Raw genomic sequence first — 17,883 nt, 5'->3', positions numbered from 1 at the left:
AGGCTGATCTGGATCCAAACTGGCCACAATCGCCTTAATGTCTCTTTTACTGTGACACAATTCATTTGACTCAAAAATGATATTTAATACAGTCTTATACAGTCGATTGATGTATAACTGATAGCTAAGGACTTCGAGTCTCATTTCAACGTAAACACCATGCATTCAGTAATTAAACCTTTAAACCTCGAAAGACAAATGTCTTTCCTATTGAAACATGCCAGCGGTTTTAAAATTCCGACAAATATTTTTTGTTTACAGCGCAAAATTCCGGATAAACTGATTCAGCAATTACCGGATCGCTGAGGTTTTTATCGGATTACATGTGTATTGTGTTATTTCTTGAAATTTTACCCAGCATTTGTAAAACATATTGCAAGATATGTACATTTCCTGAAAAGGAACTTCATCTCTGCGTTTAATAAGACCGAGTTCATGGAAATGGCTGCACAATTGAAGAAGTAATGGCTGTTCAAAGCTATGCACCCTATATTCAGGTCGTTTTGAGTTGAATACCTTGTTATATATATAGATTGGATAGTAAAAACTATGTTTTCAGAGAAATCGATTTTTCGTTATAATTTTATTATTTTTCATTCAAAACGATGTTTTTACTTATAAATATCATAGCCACGCGCCAACCCACATTGTGTATTGAACAACTTCAATTGCGTTTTCATTTAGTTTGAGACAATCTCCACATTCCCGAATATGTGTCGCCACATGACTGTTATTCACTTAATCACGAGTTGCAGCTCTCATGCTTATTTTATGTGGTACGCATCAATTTGGTTTCTGAGCATTCTAACTGTTAGAAAGGACACATAATACTACAATATTACATTCATGAACATAATGTTTACCAAACAAAATGTGCAAAATTCAGTAAATCATATGTCTTCACATTTTCTTTCGTCACAAAAATGGTGAGTACATAACGTGACCTTGTTTTGCTTTCGAAAAAAAGAAACAATTGTAAGTTTAACATTGATACACGTCAACTAAAACATGAATCGACTGAACAATGATAGGCATTTTGTATTCACTATAAATCTTTACATAAATAAAAGTATTTGGCAAAAAACTTTTAACCTATCCGTTACTCACTAAAATCTGCTATACACTTATCGACTGTACTAAAATAGAAAGAAGAAATAATACAAACCCGTAATATGAGTAAAGACTTACTCACTTAGTAATCAATGTTTTCAGGACATCTTGGTGATCTACAAATCCCATGTATATGTTGATATAGGGTATCATAGTCATTCAATAAGTCGCAAAATGCTCGAATACAATTTCAAAGCAAAATGTGACTTAAATTGATAACTAAAAATACCAGTCAAGCTGTCAAGTCTTAAGATCCAGGAAGTCCTCCATTCACATCGAATGTATCCTTCGAATTCAATCCATTGTTGACATTAGCGGAGATTTATTTTTATTTTTTTAAATAAATAACTCATATATCCTAAATGACAGTTTCTACATTGTTATCCAAGTTTGATAGTGAAAAACTAAAATATATAATTTCGGTAATTTCGGTAATTACGGGGATTTCAGTATTTCTCGAACCGAGCATTATCTCAATCGGACTGGCTCGGTCTTTTACATAGGTTGCCATTGTGAAGATTTTTTTCATGGTATCATAACGATGCTGAAACAGCATCGTCAAAAACAGTATACGGTCAGTGGCTGCACGCATTAATTGCTATTTATTTTTATCTTGTCGGCAAGCGATGATTTTAATGGGGATGCATATACAGAGGCTGCCTCGTGTTTAACCCATTTATGCCTAGTGGACTCTCCCATCCTTCAAAATTGGATCAATTTATTTCCAAAATTTGGGATGTCTAGTATATTTATTTATATATATTTGGAATATATCTTACAAAATTCCTTTAAGCAAACAGCGCAGACCCTGATGAGACGCTGCATCATGCGGCGTCTCATCTGGGTCGACGCTATTTGTCAATGCCTATTTTTCTAGACGCTAGGCATAAATGGGTTAAGTTGGGTTGCTAGTAGTTAAATAATGACAGAAAATGATATAGTGTATATTTGTATATTTGAATATCTCATTATTGTCAAGAAAATAAACAACTGATTTGCTTTTAATTACTTGTTTTTTTTTTATTTCCGACGCATGAACACCGCATAGTCGAATGTGCATACTCAATCATAAGATATAAAAATATGAAGTGGCTGACCAGGTCAAAATAGACGTCAAAATATTAATACATTTACTATGCAAACCCTATATGTATAATTTGAACATATTTTACACTTCGCCAAGCAAAATAAGTAACATTTACGGGTTATTTTGGGCGATTTTGGGATTTCATTAATTACGGGGATTTTGGTATTTCTACATAAAACTTAATTAGATAACAAAATAGACATTAATTAGATCTTTAAGTTTTCAGTCCACAGCACTAACAGCTATGTTGTATATATGGACCGTGCCCTGTGAACAGGGGTTTTAATGCATGTGCGTAGAGTGTCGTCCCTGATAAGCCTGTGCAGTCATTTCCATCTTTACCCTGTCAATGAAAGTGTTCATGCAATTTATAATTCTCCACGCATAGTTGTCGTTCCATGCTCTCACATACTATCACTGTCATCACAAGTATCCTTCCAGATTTAATAAAATTGTATTCATTTTTTTAAGTATGATATTATGAAAAGTAGTATCATTTTCTTTTATATTTTGAAAAAAATGTTTAAGTTATGGTTCATAATATTTGCTATGCTGGTTCCAGTCAAAACTGTGCGCGGAGGTTGCCAATTAAAAACAATAGAATGCTACCATTGTGTTGAGCGTGGCATTGTTGTCGCACACACACACACACACACACACACACACACACACACACACACACACACACACACACACACACACACACACACACACACACACACACACACACACACACACACACACACACACACACACACACACACACACACACACACACACACACACACACGCACGCACGCACGCACGCACGCACTTTATTTCTGACACGCTACATCATAATAACAGCCATGTCATAAGCATGCAAGTCGCAAGTGGTCGTACGATTTTTTTCTTTGTCATTCAATATGCACTGTTAAAAGCTTGTTTAAATATCAGAGGCAGGTGTGCAATCACTTATTATAACAATAATTGATATTTCTAAAAAGTTTGCGACTCAACTATACCAGTAGTAGTTCCGACATATTTATCTCTTTACAACTTAGATACGTATTTTGATGTATTTAGTCCCTTAGAACATTTAATTTAATGAAAGACCTTTCATACTAGTTTTAAGTTTCAAAGGATTCATAAACGACCCTAAGATACTGATGAGCAGCAAACAGCATAAAACCTGAACAGACTGCTTAGATACAGATGAGCAGCAAACAGCATAAAACCTGAACAGCCTACGAGTAGCTATATGAGCTCATACGTAAGCGACCTTTAAAGAGTATATGGGTAAGAACAAGCAAGTCGGTTAACTGAATTCATTGAGCTTTTCGTGTTCAGGCCCAGACAGATGTGGGTTCGCGCCTTAACATGCACGCACTTTTAATTGTAGCTTTACTTTATTGCAGCGCACACATTAAACTGTATAACCATCTTCTAGTAGCTGGGAAATTACTTCTGTCTACTTAATACAGGTAGAATGTTACGTTTATTTACATCATGAAATTATTTTTAAAGTATCAATTGTGCTACCACATGTTAGTTTATTCATCACATTTGTTTCTCAATAACAAAATAACCCATACGAATAGCCCCAAAACTCAATATTTCATGGGTCGGCGTTTAACCCGGTATGATTTTGTATGATTTTGTGTTCAAACCACACACGTGCTGTTGGGGTCAGAACAGTAGGTCACGTGGCAGATGCTACGGAATACCGTTAGGGCCATTGTGGTTACACATTAAAATCATAGAGGGCGACAATGCTATAGTTCGATGGCGACAATGCGATAAAACGATGGCGACCATGCGATAGTACGATGGCGACAATGCGATAGTACGATGGCGACAAAGCGATAGTCGCCATCGTATCATCGAATTGTCGCCATCGTACTATCACATCGTCGCCATCGTACTATCGCTTTGTCGTACTGCTGTCATCGTATTATCGCATTGTCGCCATCGTACTATCGCACTATCGCATTGTCGCCTTCTGGATTTTAATGGAACCACGATGGCCGAACGGTATTCCGTACGGTGCCAAAACTTTAACATGCAGTTAAGGCTACGTTGAGCTAAATTACAAGCTTTTTAGACTTTTGAACTATTGGTTAAGTTTTCTTTCAGCCAGAATTTTCGTATCTCTACAACTTATTTATAGGAACATATTGTATGCAGAGCTGTAAGACTCGTTTGTGCATTTTTCTGCAACTATAATATGTGTTATTTGTTTCAAGGCATAGCATGCTATAGCCAAGGAAACCGTTCTGCTGTTGGTTGAGGCTGCTTTCCAAACTTCCTGAATACATACTTTGCTATTCAAATGATGCTACAGCTTCAACATCAAGTAACTAAATGAAGCCAAAGCTACACTTGAGTAAATTCAGAGTTGCACGTTTATCAATTGCTCGTAAAAATCAAGCTTTTTCTTACTTTCGTTTTCACTTTAAGAAAGAACATTTACACAGTACAACATTAGTATTGTATCTGATTAACAAACCCTTTCATAGCATTTCATTACAATACTTAACAGGGCGAATCAATATTACATTGTATTATCTATCTTATATTCGTGTATGTGTACATGAAAGCATGTGACGACAGCTCTGCGTGGGCATTGCGCAAACTAATGTCAGGACAAACACACTTCGCTAATGCCCAGCATTTGTTCTCCGCTGTGAATGGAATGCAGCCGTCGTGCAAGAGGCTCTATTTTGAGGCGTATTTTTCACATATTGTGGGTAAAAATCAACTATACTACTAAATTTTATTGATAACGTATGAGTTTAGAGACATACATTTTTTAAAGTAAAGTATACCATGTTATGTTCATGGTTATTTATCACAGGCACACACGTGTCATGTTTATATCTGTTTGGTATCGTTAAAGTACAATTATCACAGAAAGCAAAACCATGTGAATAACTTAACGTTATTGAGACGAACTGTTACATTAAGACCAACCAAGTATGTAGATAAAGAAACATAAGTTTAGCAACACAAAGCATTTAAGATAAAAATCAAATTAATTTTGAGATGAAAGTACAGTTTGTTTATTGATACAAACTGATACGTTCATCCCAAAAATATTACTATTAACTAGTTTACTGGTCTTACAGAGGAAATTCAGTATAATAAGAAGTGAAATGCTATTTTTCTTACATATCTTACTTTTATACGGTATGAATGCCCATTATTTAATGAGGACTAAATCTTCGAGAACTGATATATCCCAGTTTAATTGTTGATGAAATGATATTATTTAATTTAACTATTTGAATAAGTTACTTATCCTCAAATCTTATTGCAAAAAGTTAATCATATATTAATAAAAAAAGCATTGCAGTTCCTTAAAACGAAGACATCTTAAGACAGAATAAGAAATTTTAAACAATAACATACTAATGTGATTTTTCTAAAAATAATAAATATAATTATTGCTATTATGTGCAGACCATAGAGTACGTCGTAAGTTATGTTATGTGAGCAATCATTTTAGAATGACGTACATCCATAAGTTATTTCTAAATTACTATAAACATTTAAACGTGCATTATTATATACAGTACTAACGAACGTCAACTGCGAACTTGAAAGAAGTAACGCACATACAGATGTTACATGTGTCGCACACGAAATCAGAAACAATTGCAACAATACAAATATTATAAAACATATACGCAAACTCATGTATTAAATGTCAGGCCATTTTTTATTTCAATATTTACATAGTGCAATTATATTAATTACTAATATGTATTAAGTAAGATGCTCTCCAACAAAAGGAAGAATTGCTTGTCATAAAATGACAACAGTCAAATAAGTTTGAATCAACCGGGCCATTGGCTTAAAAGTTTTTTTTTATATATAAATCAACCAATTTTTCACATTGCAACACATGAACGTATTTTCTACTATGCAATCAATTCTGTGCACATACCAGAAGACAATAACATCAAACATGTACAAATCAAACATAAGCAAGAGTTAATACGCATCTTAACGCTATAGAATGTAAAATAAAAATCACAAGTTGCTTTGAAAACATTCACCTATATACAGTAGATAACCGATATATAGTAAATACTTTATGACTAAAGAAATACAAAAGTGAACTATACAAAAATACAGACAACACGTTTTTAAATACGCACACATCCATAACTGAAAATGCACTCATACAACGTGCACTTAAAGCACACAGTGGACAATTAAATGTCAGCCTTTAAAGTATGTCAATATATATGGGCTGTGAAAAGTGGGTTTAATGAATGTGCGTAACGTATCAGGGACGGCACTTTCCGCCTAAACTTTCTTTTTGTAAAGAAGAAACTTTCTTTAAACGAAAAATATCATGAAATCGGAAAGTGTGTTTCTGATTAGCCTGTGCGGACTGTACTGGCTAATCTGGGACGGCACTTAACGCGGATGCTTTGAACCCACTTTCCACAGAGCACGGCACATATACAGAAAAAAATGTATAAACGCATATTATCCACACCATATATGGCTCCAATAGATTACGTCTACACCGGTCGCAAATTTTTAACACCATTTATGGCTTCAATAGATTACTCTACATCGGACGCGATGGAGAACTAAGAGGAAGACTGTCTGCCATAGAGGATAAAGCGTCTGACGATGGGACGATTTCGCAGACATAATCATTAGAACTCGTTATGGGAATATAGGGCTTAATGCATATGCGTTTAGTGTCGTCCCGGATTAGCCTGTGCAGTTCGCAAAAGCTAATCATGGTCAACACTTTCATGGATTTTTGTTTAAAAGAAGTCTCTTATCTGCGAAATTTTTTTAAAGACGGAACGTTTCGTTCCTGTTAAGCTTTTGTGGACTGCACAGACTAATCTGGGACGTCACATTACGCGCGTGCATGAAGCCCAGTTTAAACCCGAACGAGACTCATTATAAATCTAGAACAATGCACACCTTTACATGCATTATAATTGTATATGCTGTATCAAAACAATTATGTACACGCTTCTACAATATCACTATTACCATTTACATCTATTCGTGAGCAAATATATTACATTATTGATTATCATTTATCAAAATGATTGGATGGATTCTTAGTAATGGCACTTATCGGGAAAATAAATGTGTACATTGTGCAAATTAATTATCTAATAAAATGCTATATAACAGCATAAATACGAAAGGAAACAAGAGATGTGTTTGTCAGAAACACAATGCCCACTACTGCGCCGCTTTGAAGCCATATATTTGACCTTGAAAGATGACCTTGACCTTTCACCACTCAAAATGTGCAGCTCCATGAGATACACATGAATGCCAAATATCAAGTTGCTATATTCAATATTGCAAAAGTTATGGGCAATGATAAAGTTTTCGGACGGACGGACCGACGGACGAACAGACGGACGGACGGACGGATTGACGGACAGTTCAACTGCTATATGCCACCCTACCGGGGGCAAAAAAGTAAATATAAATATCAGGATACGCATTGCTTCATCTAAACTACATTTGACTAATCATAACATTTATTGTTAGCAAATTAATTGGACTTGATAACAGAAAAAAAATACTTAACGATTAGTTTTAAGTTACCGGTAAACTTAGTGAGCGATACATGCATATGATGATCGTATCGTGCACAACTTTTTTATCGGTGACTTCGCTGTTAAAACAAAGAACGTTGCACATTATTATATTCAATTTTGTAACTTTACAATTTTCCATTCTGGAACTATTTGACGTCCCGAGTGATGTTTGGTTTCTCAGTAACAACTAAATAATAATAAAACATAATATTAAGATAACACGAGTACTGAACTGCTATGTTTTTAGCTGTAAATGAGAACACATCTTATATGCCAGAACGCTTTAATAATTATGTTTTGACATATAAACCACACACCAAATCCAGTGACGGGGCGGCTTTTAAGGTTTTTGTTCCCATTAGGTCGGAATGACAATTCTCCAACAGTGTGCACATATATAAACATTAACAGACCGCTTTACATAATGTAGCCTAATAACGCTAATGGCTTTGATAAATTCATAATATCTTGACCGTGCTATGTGGAAAATGAGTTCAATGCATGTGCGTAAAGTGTCGTCCCAGATTAACCTGTGCATTCAGGGACGACACTTGTCCAAGATTAGCCTGTGCAATCAGGGACGACACTAATCAGGGACGACACTAATCAGGGACGACACTATTCAGGGACGACACTATTCAGGGACGACACTATTCAGGGACGACACTATTCAGGGACGACACTTTCGGTTTGTATGATATTGCTTGTTTCAAAAAAGTCTCTTCTCAGCAAAAATCCAGTTTGGGCGGAAAGAGTCGGCACTGCACAGGCTAATCTGGAACGACACTTTACGCACATGCATTTCACCCCATTTACACAGTGCAAGACTCAGACGTTTTCTTTTATGAGTCAGCTTCAGTCGAAATTTATAAAAGTGCAATACGGTTCAAAGACGAAATGAGAATTTTGTTGTTTTCGTTATAGGGTTGTTAAAATACGTAGAATGCATTTACATTGAATCGAAAGTATCAAAACCATCACATTACAGATGACCGCGTGGTTATGGCGGTAGCTTTGTAATCGTAAGATCATAACATCTGTGCTTGTGGAAAAGATGCTATCAACTGTTTTTTTTTAATTTTCTTTCTTATTATCTCATCTTGTTATATGCCGGGGCCTTTTACTTCAAATTTTTTCATGTATCAATTTTAAACGTTATATGACGATCTTCAAAAAATCTCATAATCTGCGAACAAATCCCTTTTAAAGCTTGCAAAAGAAAAATGGCACGCTTTGAGATTCTCACTATTTGCGACATAATTTCGGATCAAAATTCAAGGTCATCCTTTTGGAACTTCAGTTTCGGTGAGTTTTCCGAGTAGAACTGGGAGTACCAACGCCTGTGCCGCGCAATAAGACTGTCTTCATTAGACTTCGCGAACACAGGTTTGCCCGCGTACTTTTTATTGTTCCAAATCATGATGTCTCGCTCAACCTGAAACCCAAAACAATATTCAAGTAAACATTTTTGAACCACGCTTTGGGAAAATAGAGCTCAATGCATATGCGTGAAGTGTCGTCCCAGATTAGCCTAAGCCGTCCGCACATACCAATCAGGGACGACACTTTCATAAACTGGCGTTTCGTTTAGGAGAGACTTTCTTTCAATTATTATTTCATAAAAGTGGAAAGTGGCGTAACTCGTTAGCCTGTTCGGACTGCACAAGCTAAACTGGGACGACAATTTGTTTATATGCAGTAAGTTCAGTTTTCCAGAGCGCGGCTTATAAGAGTCACGTTTTGAGAAAGCCGGGCATAATGCATGTGCGTAAAGTGTCGTCCCAGATTAGCCTGTGTAGTCCGCACAGGCTAATCAGGGACGACACTTTCCGCTTTTACTATATTTTCGGTAAAAAGGGACTTCCTTTAAACAAAAAATACCATTAAAACGGAAAGTGTCGTCCATGATTAGCCTGTGCGGACTTCACAGGCGAATCGTGGACGACACGTTACGCACATGAATTAAACCCCTTTATCACAGAGCTTGGCTCATATAAACATGATAAAGGCCACAAACCAACTGCATTATAAAATATACGTAGCCGACGAGGACGTAATGTTGTTTCACTATCCTTTTAAATTTTCCGCATATACATTAACCCATTTATGCCTAGCGTCCTGAAAAAAGGACATTGCAAACAGCGTAGACCCAGATGAGACGCCGCATAATGCGGCGTCTAATCTGGGTCTGCGCTGTTTGCTTCAATGAATTTCTTTATGAAATATTCTAAATATAGACATAAATATACTTGACACCCCTAATTTTGGAAATAAATTGATCCAATTTAGAAGGATAGGAGAGTCCACTGGGCATAAATTGGTTAATCAATATGATTCATGTGCTGATTAATTTGTTAAACAAAAATCATGTTCGGTCAACGCTTTCGTGATCAATTGAACTAATTGTGCAAAATCATGAATAGGTCTTTTGAAAACCATCGGTGCATGGTCTCGGGGTATTTGACTTCCGTTAAGACACAAAATGGGATGTGAGTTTTAAAGTTTGTGTTTTTCTATAATACCAATATGGGGACAACGAAACACCTGTAAGTCATTCCTGATGTAAACTCTTTATTATCTGATTTCTAAGAATCATGGAACATATACTTCCAATTTCCATTATTTCGATTTCTTATATCCACGTGCTCAGTTTTTTTCCAATGTGACCCAATTACAAACTTGACCAATATGTCATCAGGACAAATGTTCTGACCAAGATCCATTCCAAATGGGAAATAAATTATATTCGCGAGGAAAACTTTGACTTTTTACGACGGACGACGCACGACGGACAAAATGCAATCGCACAAGCTCATTATAAGCACGCTAAGCTCAGTTGTTATTTAAATGTTTATTTATAAAAATTTGAAGAGAGAAAAAAACTCAACGTAAATGGCACAACTGTTAAATGACATTCAGCCATACCTGACCTGATAAAAGATTGAACGTACATGTATTTATTTCAACACCATCACTCGTCAACATTTTTCAAAAGAAACCGAGGAGAGTGTAATTTGTTCACGTTTTTCAAAGACAAAATCAAAGATTGCATATCATAAAAGCACACAGCATATTTAATTAATTCTTCCTCGTATTGGGCATGAACGTTAGTGCTGACAAGAGAAGCACAATCTTGAATGATTTGATACGATCTCATGATAATAAAACGTCTTTCTGCTATTTAGACAAAAGGCGAACCAAAATATAAACAAAAGCCATGATGGTCTCTTAAGCGCTAACCTGAGTACAAAGTTCACCAATTGTCAGAGATATAAAGTGGTGACCTAATTGTTGTGTTGCCGTATGGGCGTTTAGTGTTCTTTCTCCGAACAACACGTTTGGGCTTCTAAATATAATATATTTATGATTTAATATCATAAACATACAGGTTGATAGCATGAATGATATGCAAAGAATCTCTCTCTTATAATAAATATACATTTCAATTATATGTAAAATGATGTGTTCCGACGGTAATATACCAACATAATTAATACACAAATACAACTATTAAAACAAAATAAATACAATAATACAACCGACAGACATGAATATAAAAGATGTATAGAGTGCATATTTACCTAAATATATTATATTTATGATTTAATATCATAAACATACAGGTTGACAGCATGAATGATATGCAAAGAATGACATTCGAAATAGTCATTCATGCACACGGATGTGGTTGAGTGAATAAACTCATGCTTTACAAGCCAATTAACGTATTAAAATTTTAGTAAAAACAGTTCACCTTTCTACCTTGTCTCTACATACTGAAAACTAATCAACTACTACAAAAGAAAGCTACTAATCCTATTTACAGTTAAAATCTACTCTGTTCAACCAATCAGAGCAATTTTTCCTTTAATAATAATTTACTTCAATACCATTCAGAACAAATATATTTATGAACTAAATATATTTACAACAACGACAATTTAAATACGTCTATAACAGTTGGTTGCATGTTAATCATAATCCAACTTGGCCTAATAGCAAACAGTTTGGATCCTGATGAGACGCCACGTTCTGTTTTAATAAGATTTCAACTAGTGTCCAAGTTTTGGACGCACCTGACCCAGATTCGACAAAGGCATAGATATTGTCGAGATAAACATTCCAACTAAGCTTCTATAATGGTAACTTTGTTTTCTCATGTGTGACCGGTCACCTTGTTTTGGGACGCACGTGCCATTCGAAATCGGCCTAGGTGTTGTCAAGATTAAAACATTTCCTACGTTAAAAAAAGATTTGATAAAACATAGGGTCTCTAGAATGTTAAAGAGCTACCAGACTGCAAACCGCTAGACGCACTGTACTAGACGACAGACGCCGCAAACAAGCGTCGATTTGAATGTACACGGACAAAGTTGTCAGTAAAATAATAATGATGATGATGATGGTGATGATGATGATGATGATGATGATGATGATGATGATGATGATGATGATGATGATGATGATGATGATGATGATGATGATGATGATGATGATGATGATGATGATGATGATGATGATGACGATGATGATGATGATAAATTAGAATAAATTCGGACTGAGAAAACTTGCTTACATGCACGCATTCGCCATACATGAAGAACTTTGCGATGCAGTTTGGTACCGCCCAGTTCATGTAGATGTTGTGGGTGAGCTTCTGAAGCATGGGCTCCACGGGGGTCAAGGACTGGATGAATACGCCCGTGCCGAAGAAGCTTTCGAACTTCAGGTAAACGATGCCAGGACCAACCTGAAGAAAAAACAATGAAGTTGTTTGTGAATACTTCGAGCATATAACTTACTTTCAAACTTCGTGTACACGATTTCGGGACCTATATAAAGACAACAATGATAAACATAAATATAATGTGTTCTTTTTATAAGTAGCCCCTTTGATAGTGTATTATTCATGTATGTTTGTGTAATTAATGCTCATATTGGTATGTTGTGCATGAACTGATCTTAAATTATATAAATTAAAAACGTGAATAACAGACAAAAGCATGCGGTTCTTCGTGAATATTCCAGCATACGACTACATAAAATCCAGCGATGTAGTTCATCGCAGAGATGGGAACTGATATATTGCATAAAGGGATAAAGGCTGAAAACGGAAAGCTTTTTATCGTAACTGTGGGGCAAGTTAAACTTAATTCAAATGCAAGTTAAACACTAGTTCAATAAAAGTCATTCCTCGTCTGATCTGTAAAAATCTGATCTGTCTTTATGGTTGCAATTTCGTTGGGATTTAAAACCAACCGTCAAACAGCACTACGGTCAAAGGCCAGTAACCCGCGACACATAATTCGTAGTGCAACATAGAGTTTGTGCTCTTGTCTTACTGCAACGTTTTAATTGCTGAAATATACAATTACACCAAGTTCAAGGTATAAAAAATCCTGACACATAAATAACAAATAGAAAAGAGTTTTAAACTGAATATTGCAATTCCGCAGTTAAAGTTGGCGTTGAAATACACTTCAATCACATCGGCATCAAAGTTTTAAATACTAACAGTGTGTACAGTACTTCACAATTTACTCAAAGGGTCAGTGGTTCGAGCCCGGTTGATGCGAAACATACATGAAACAATCTGTGAAAAGGTCCCTTTAAATAAATTTTTTCTGCATTTCATGTTTGTATGAACTGTCGGGAAAATTAATTTATGCATAAACGCCGTCAAACACCGATGACATTCCGAAAAAACGTTTTTAAATGAAACCAGGGAAGAAACAAATTAATGTTCAATACCTGAAAAGCGTGCACGTTCATGAAAACGAAAGGCAGACTGATGCCGAAGAACTTGAGGTCGTGAGTCAGTTTCAGCGAGCCCACGTGCTCGTCGGGTGCCGGAAGTTGATTCCAGGATGCGGTCCATTTATGCTGGCCCCATGACAGGTACTTGTTCCACATGGAGGCCAGGTCTATGCCGGCGGCGATGAAGGGCTTGTGCACCTGCGTCAGATGAGCGACATCGGCGCCATTTTCCGGGATTTCCTGTTGGCAGATGGAATATGGAAAGTGAAAGATTAGTTAATGTATTGCGATATACGTTTTTTTAAACGAAACATTCATGTTGTCCCAGATGAGCCTGTGCGGACTGCATAGGCTAATTTTGTACGGCACGATACGAACAAGCATTAAGCCCCTTAGCGTAATTACGTATCGTTCGTTGAAAACACACAGTAACAACCAAAGTTCATTTCTGTTTTCATCGAGAATTATTTCTGTTAAATAATTCCTAACACAACGCTTGTAATGTTCATGAAGTACGATTTTACAGCGTGGCGGCCAACATGGCCGCCACGTCAAGAAGACGTGACAACTCTCCAAGTTCTTTTCCAAATCTAACTGCAGAATGAATTTCTTACAACAACCACACAGCATTTTATTCTCAGGAAAATAAACATAAAATTTAGATATGTCTTATCCCATTCTTGGTTGGTTAACTGTTCTCTTCCCCCGATTTTCTAAACCCACCCCTTCGAATAACCCTTGTTGATTGGATGGATCGCTTATGCACCTACCACATGTCACAACAGAAGAGTGCAATATACAATTATCACTTTGGGAACAGGAGACTTATGTATCTTGGGAAATTGGAATTACCCTTATATAATGATCATATCTGAATTATGTATTGGTTTGAAGTAATGTTGACCTACGAGCCAAATTGTTAATCTAGGACTAAGACCATGTCAACAGATGTTCCCGATAATTGAACAACATTGGAGAAATGAAACCATACTTCCATAATCAATTTTTCAAACTTCATTACATTACCCATCCGAAGACATCTGTTATGTTAATTCCTTAATACCCGCAACATACAGCTACTTTACAAGATGAACTCTCAAATATTTTGATCACTTTAAAATTTTAACTTCTGTTTACATATAAGATAGAAATATTGATGTAAATAACCTTTCAACATTTTCTTACATATTAGTAATTATAACAGTTACTACTTAATTACTCAAACATATTATTAAAATATTTCCCTATTATTAAATCTATCTGTTCAAAAATTTCTATCATAAGAATAAACAATATGCATTTACCGTTATGTCACAGCCCCATTGTTCCAGATCGAGACATACACACATTTATATAATGCACTTAAATTTAGTAGGGAGATAAGATGATTGACATATGCAGTTCTGTGATGTTTTCTGTCGCCAGATGTTTACATGTTCTGTGATGTTTACTGTCGCCAGATGTTTACATGTTCTGTGATGTTTTCTGTCGCCAGATGTTTACATGTTCTGTGATGTTTTCTGTAGCCAGATGTTTACATGTTCTGTGATGTTTTCTGTCGTCAGATGTTTACATGTTCTGTGATGTTTTCTGTCGCCAGATGTTTACATGTTCTGTGATGTTTTCTGTCCCCAGATGTTTACATGTTCTGTGATGTTTTCTGTCGCCAGATGTTTAGTAAAGTTCAGTTTTTGACATTTCAATACACAATGTAGCATACGTATCCGTATGTAAGTTGAATAGTGGTACACGTGTCTACTTTACAAAGTGTAAGAACCGACAATATGGTTAAGCTACAGAGGCCCCTAATCGGAGTCTATGTCATAATAAAGTTGACAAGAAGGTATAAATGTATTATTAAAAGATTACAAGATGGCTGCACTCAATTTATAAAGCATGCCATTTGAAGTGGTCTTCTTTCGGCCGATGGATGCTCACAATCAAAATTCCCTTTATAATTGTACATAATTATAATGTTTGTGTATGTTCTTTTCTATTGTACTTGTGGTAACGCTTTTATTTATTTATTTTTATTTGCAAGAGTCGGATTATATGATTACGTTAATAAATTAATTGGAATGCCTTGCATAAAATCGTGGCTTTGCCTCGGTGAACTTGTTGGTGGCAGACCCATAACATTCAAGCTAAAATGTAAATCGTATAGACTACATCGATAACAAACACGCAGAAAGTATACGTTCCGCTCATTAGTTTGCACTCACTACCGCCGCATCGTATGAAGTACATGTAAAATATTATTGTTTTGTAAAGAAAAAACCCAACTAGAATCTTACAACAGCGAACATGTCAAAATTGTTATTTGTGAAAACGAATCGACATGCTACAGGGACTCAAGTTATATTATCATTATACGTGTTTTTCTGTTACATGTGCTAATGCGGCTTGATTGTGGTCATTATCGGCTCGGGTACTACTAAAATGTACCCCCGATACGGTAAATATACTGAAACGTACCCGGGAGTTCTAAAGCTTATTTGGTCGTTGTCAGCTAATTTTTTTATTAATTAATTATTTCCATATGTATGTCAATATTCTGTAAACAAGCCTCTATATTATCGAAACGCCTACTCAAAACAGCATGTTTAGGCAGGTATTGTTCAATGAGATTTGTTTTCGTATTCCGTAGCACGTTTTACGGCGTCGATATTTTGGCGGGAATAACGCTCGGGTGCAGTTTGAATTCAGCCGGGTACGTGTTAGTATATTTTCCGTACCCGAGGTACATTTAAGTATACTAAAGAGTACCCGGGTGCATTTAAGTAGTACCCGAGCCGACAATGACAGATCGAGCGCTAATGCGTGGCTGCCAGGTCGACACTGCATATAGGACTGAGCGCGCATTTTGAAATTTACAGGTACTTGCCCGCATGCTTATACAGATAGATAGATAGTTTATTTCAGACTTGTACATGGTACATCGTCTATAACACAAGAAATAGTTTACAAAGTGACAACGTGAATTTTACACACTAACAACATTTCATTTCAACAATGGTGTATAAGAAATACATTACAGCAATGGTTATTGAATAAACATACAGTTTATAAACAGTAAGAAAGAAGTAAGTATTATTCATGTAACAATAGTTAATTAGAGTCGGTCTTTTAATGACTGCCAATAGGCAGTGGAGATGAACAATTACACAATATTGTTAAACAAGAGGGCCATGATGGCCCTGAATCGCTCTCCTGACTCATTAAGATCAGATGAAAACTATGACCTCTATTGTCTACACAATGTTTTTCTATGATTTGACCTAGTGATCTAGTTCCTGACTCTAGATGACCCAAATACAATCCCAATCCAGATTTCATCAAGATAAACATTCTGACCATAGTTCATAAATATTGGATGAAAACTGTGACCTCTATTGTCAACACAAGGTTTTTCTATTTATTTGACCTAGATTTTTACCCCAGATGACCCAAATACAATCCCACCCAGATTTCATCAAGAATTCTGACCAATTTCATAAAGGTTGGATGAAAACTGTGATCTCTAATGTCTACACAAGGTTTTTCTATTATTTGACCTAGTGACCTAGTTTTTGACCCCAGATGACCCAAATAAAATCCCAACCCAGATTTCATCAAGATAAACATTCTGACCAAATTTCATAAAGATTGGATGAAAACTGTGACCTCTATTGTCTACAGAAGGTTGTTCTATTATTTGACCTAGTGACCTTGTTTTTGACCCTAGATGACCCAAATACAATCCCAAACCGGATTTCATCAAGATAAACATTTTGACCAAATTTCATCAAGATTGGATGCAAACTGTGACCTCTACTGTCTACACAAACAAATTGTTGATGGACGGACGCACGGACACACGCAGGCACGCACAACGGACGCCGGACATCACACGATCACATAAGCTCACTGTGTCACTTCATGACAGGTGACCTAAAAATATGTGTCGGAGATAAACATGAACAGTTGTGGTTAAAATCCCATAGAAACAAGGGCTGTTTGTAAAACATGCATGCCCCCCTATATGGGCTATAAGTTGTAGTAGCAGCCATTGTGTGAATACGTTTTTTGTCACAGTGAATGGTGGTGGTGGTGGTGGTGGTGTAGTAGTAGTAGTAGTAGTAGTAGTAGTAGTAGTAGTAGTAGTAGTAGTAGTAGTAGTAGTAGTAGTAGTAGTAGTAGTAGTGTAGTAGTAGTAGTAGCAGTAGTAGTAGTAGTAGTAGTAGTAGAAGTAGTAGTAGTAGTAGTAGTAGAAGTAGTAGTAGAAGTAGTAGTAGTAGTAGTAGTAGTAGTATTGGTAGTAGTAGTAGTAGTAGTAGTAGTAGTAGTAGTGGTAAAAGTAGTAGTAGTAGTGGCAGT

General features: G+C 36.1%; 1 protein-coding gene across 1 annotated transcript in view; it reads right to left on the bottom strand.

The window, feature by feature from the left end:
* Positions 1-4,938: 4,938 nt before the first annotated feature.
* Positions 4,939-17,883, bottom strand: part of LOC127837758 (cholesterol 7-desaturase nvd-like) — a 49,044-nt gene continuing 36,099 nt past the window's right edge. The window contains 3 exon segments of the mRNA XM_052365109.1: positions 4,939-9,205; positions 12,347-12,520; positions 13,522-13,767. Coding sequence (XP_052221069.1) covers positions 9,038-9,205; positions 12,347-12,520; positions 13,522-13,767 — 588 coding nt within the window. The 3' untranslated portion in view covers positions 4,939-9,037.

Source organism: Dreissena polymorpha, chromosome 7, assembly GCF_020536995.1.
Source record: "Dreissena polymorpha isolate Duluth1 chromosome 7, UMN_Dpol_1.0, whole genome shotgun sequence".
In the NCBI taxonomy this organism is placed as follows: Eukaryota; Metazoa; Mollusca; class Bivalvia; order Myida; family Dreissenidae; genus Dreissena; species Dreissena polymorpha.
The sequence above is the reverse complement of the archived record's forward strand: the minus strand, read 5'-3'. Positions and strand labels throughout refer to the sequence as shown.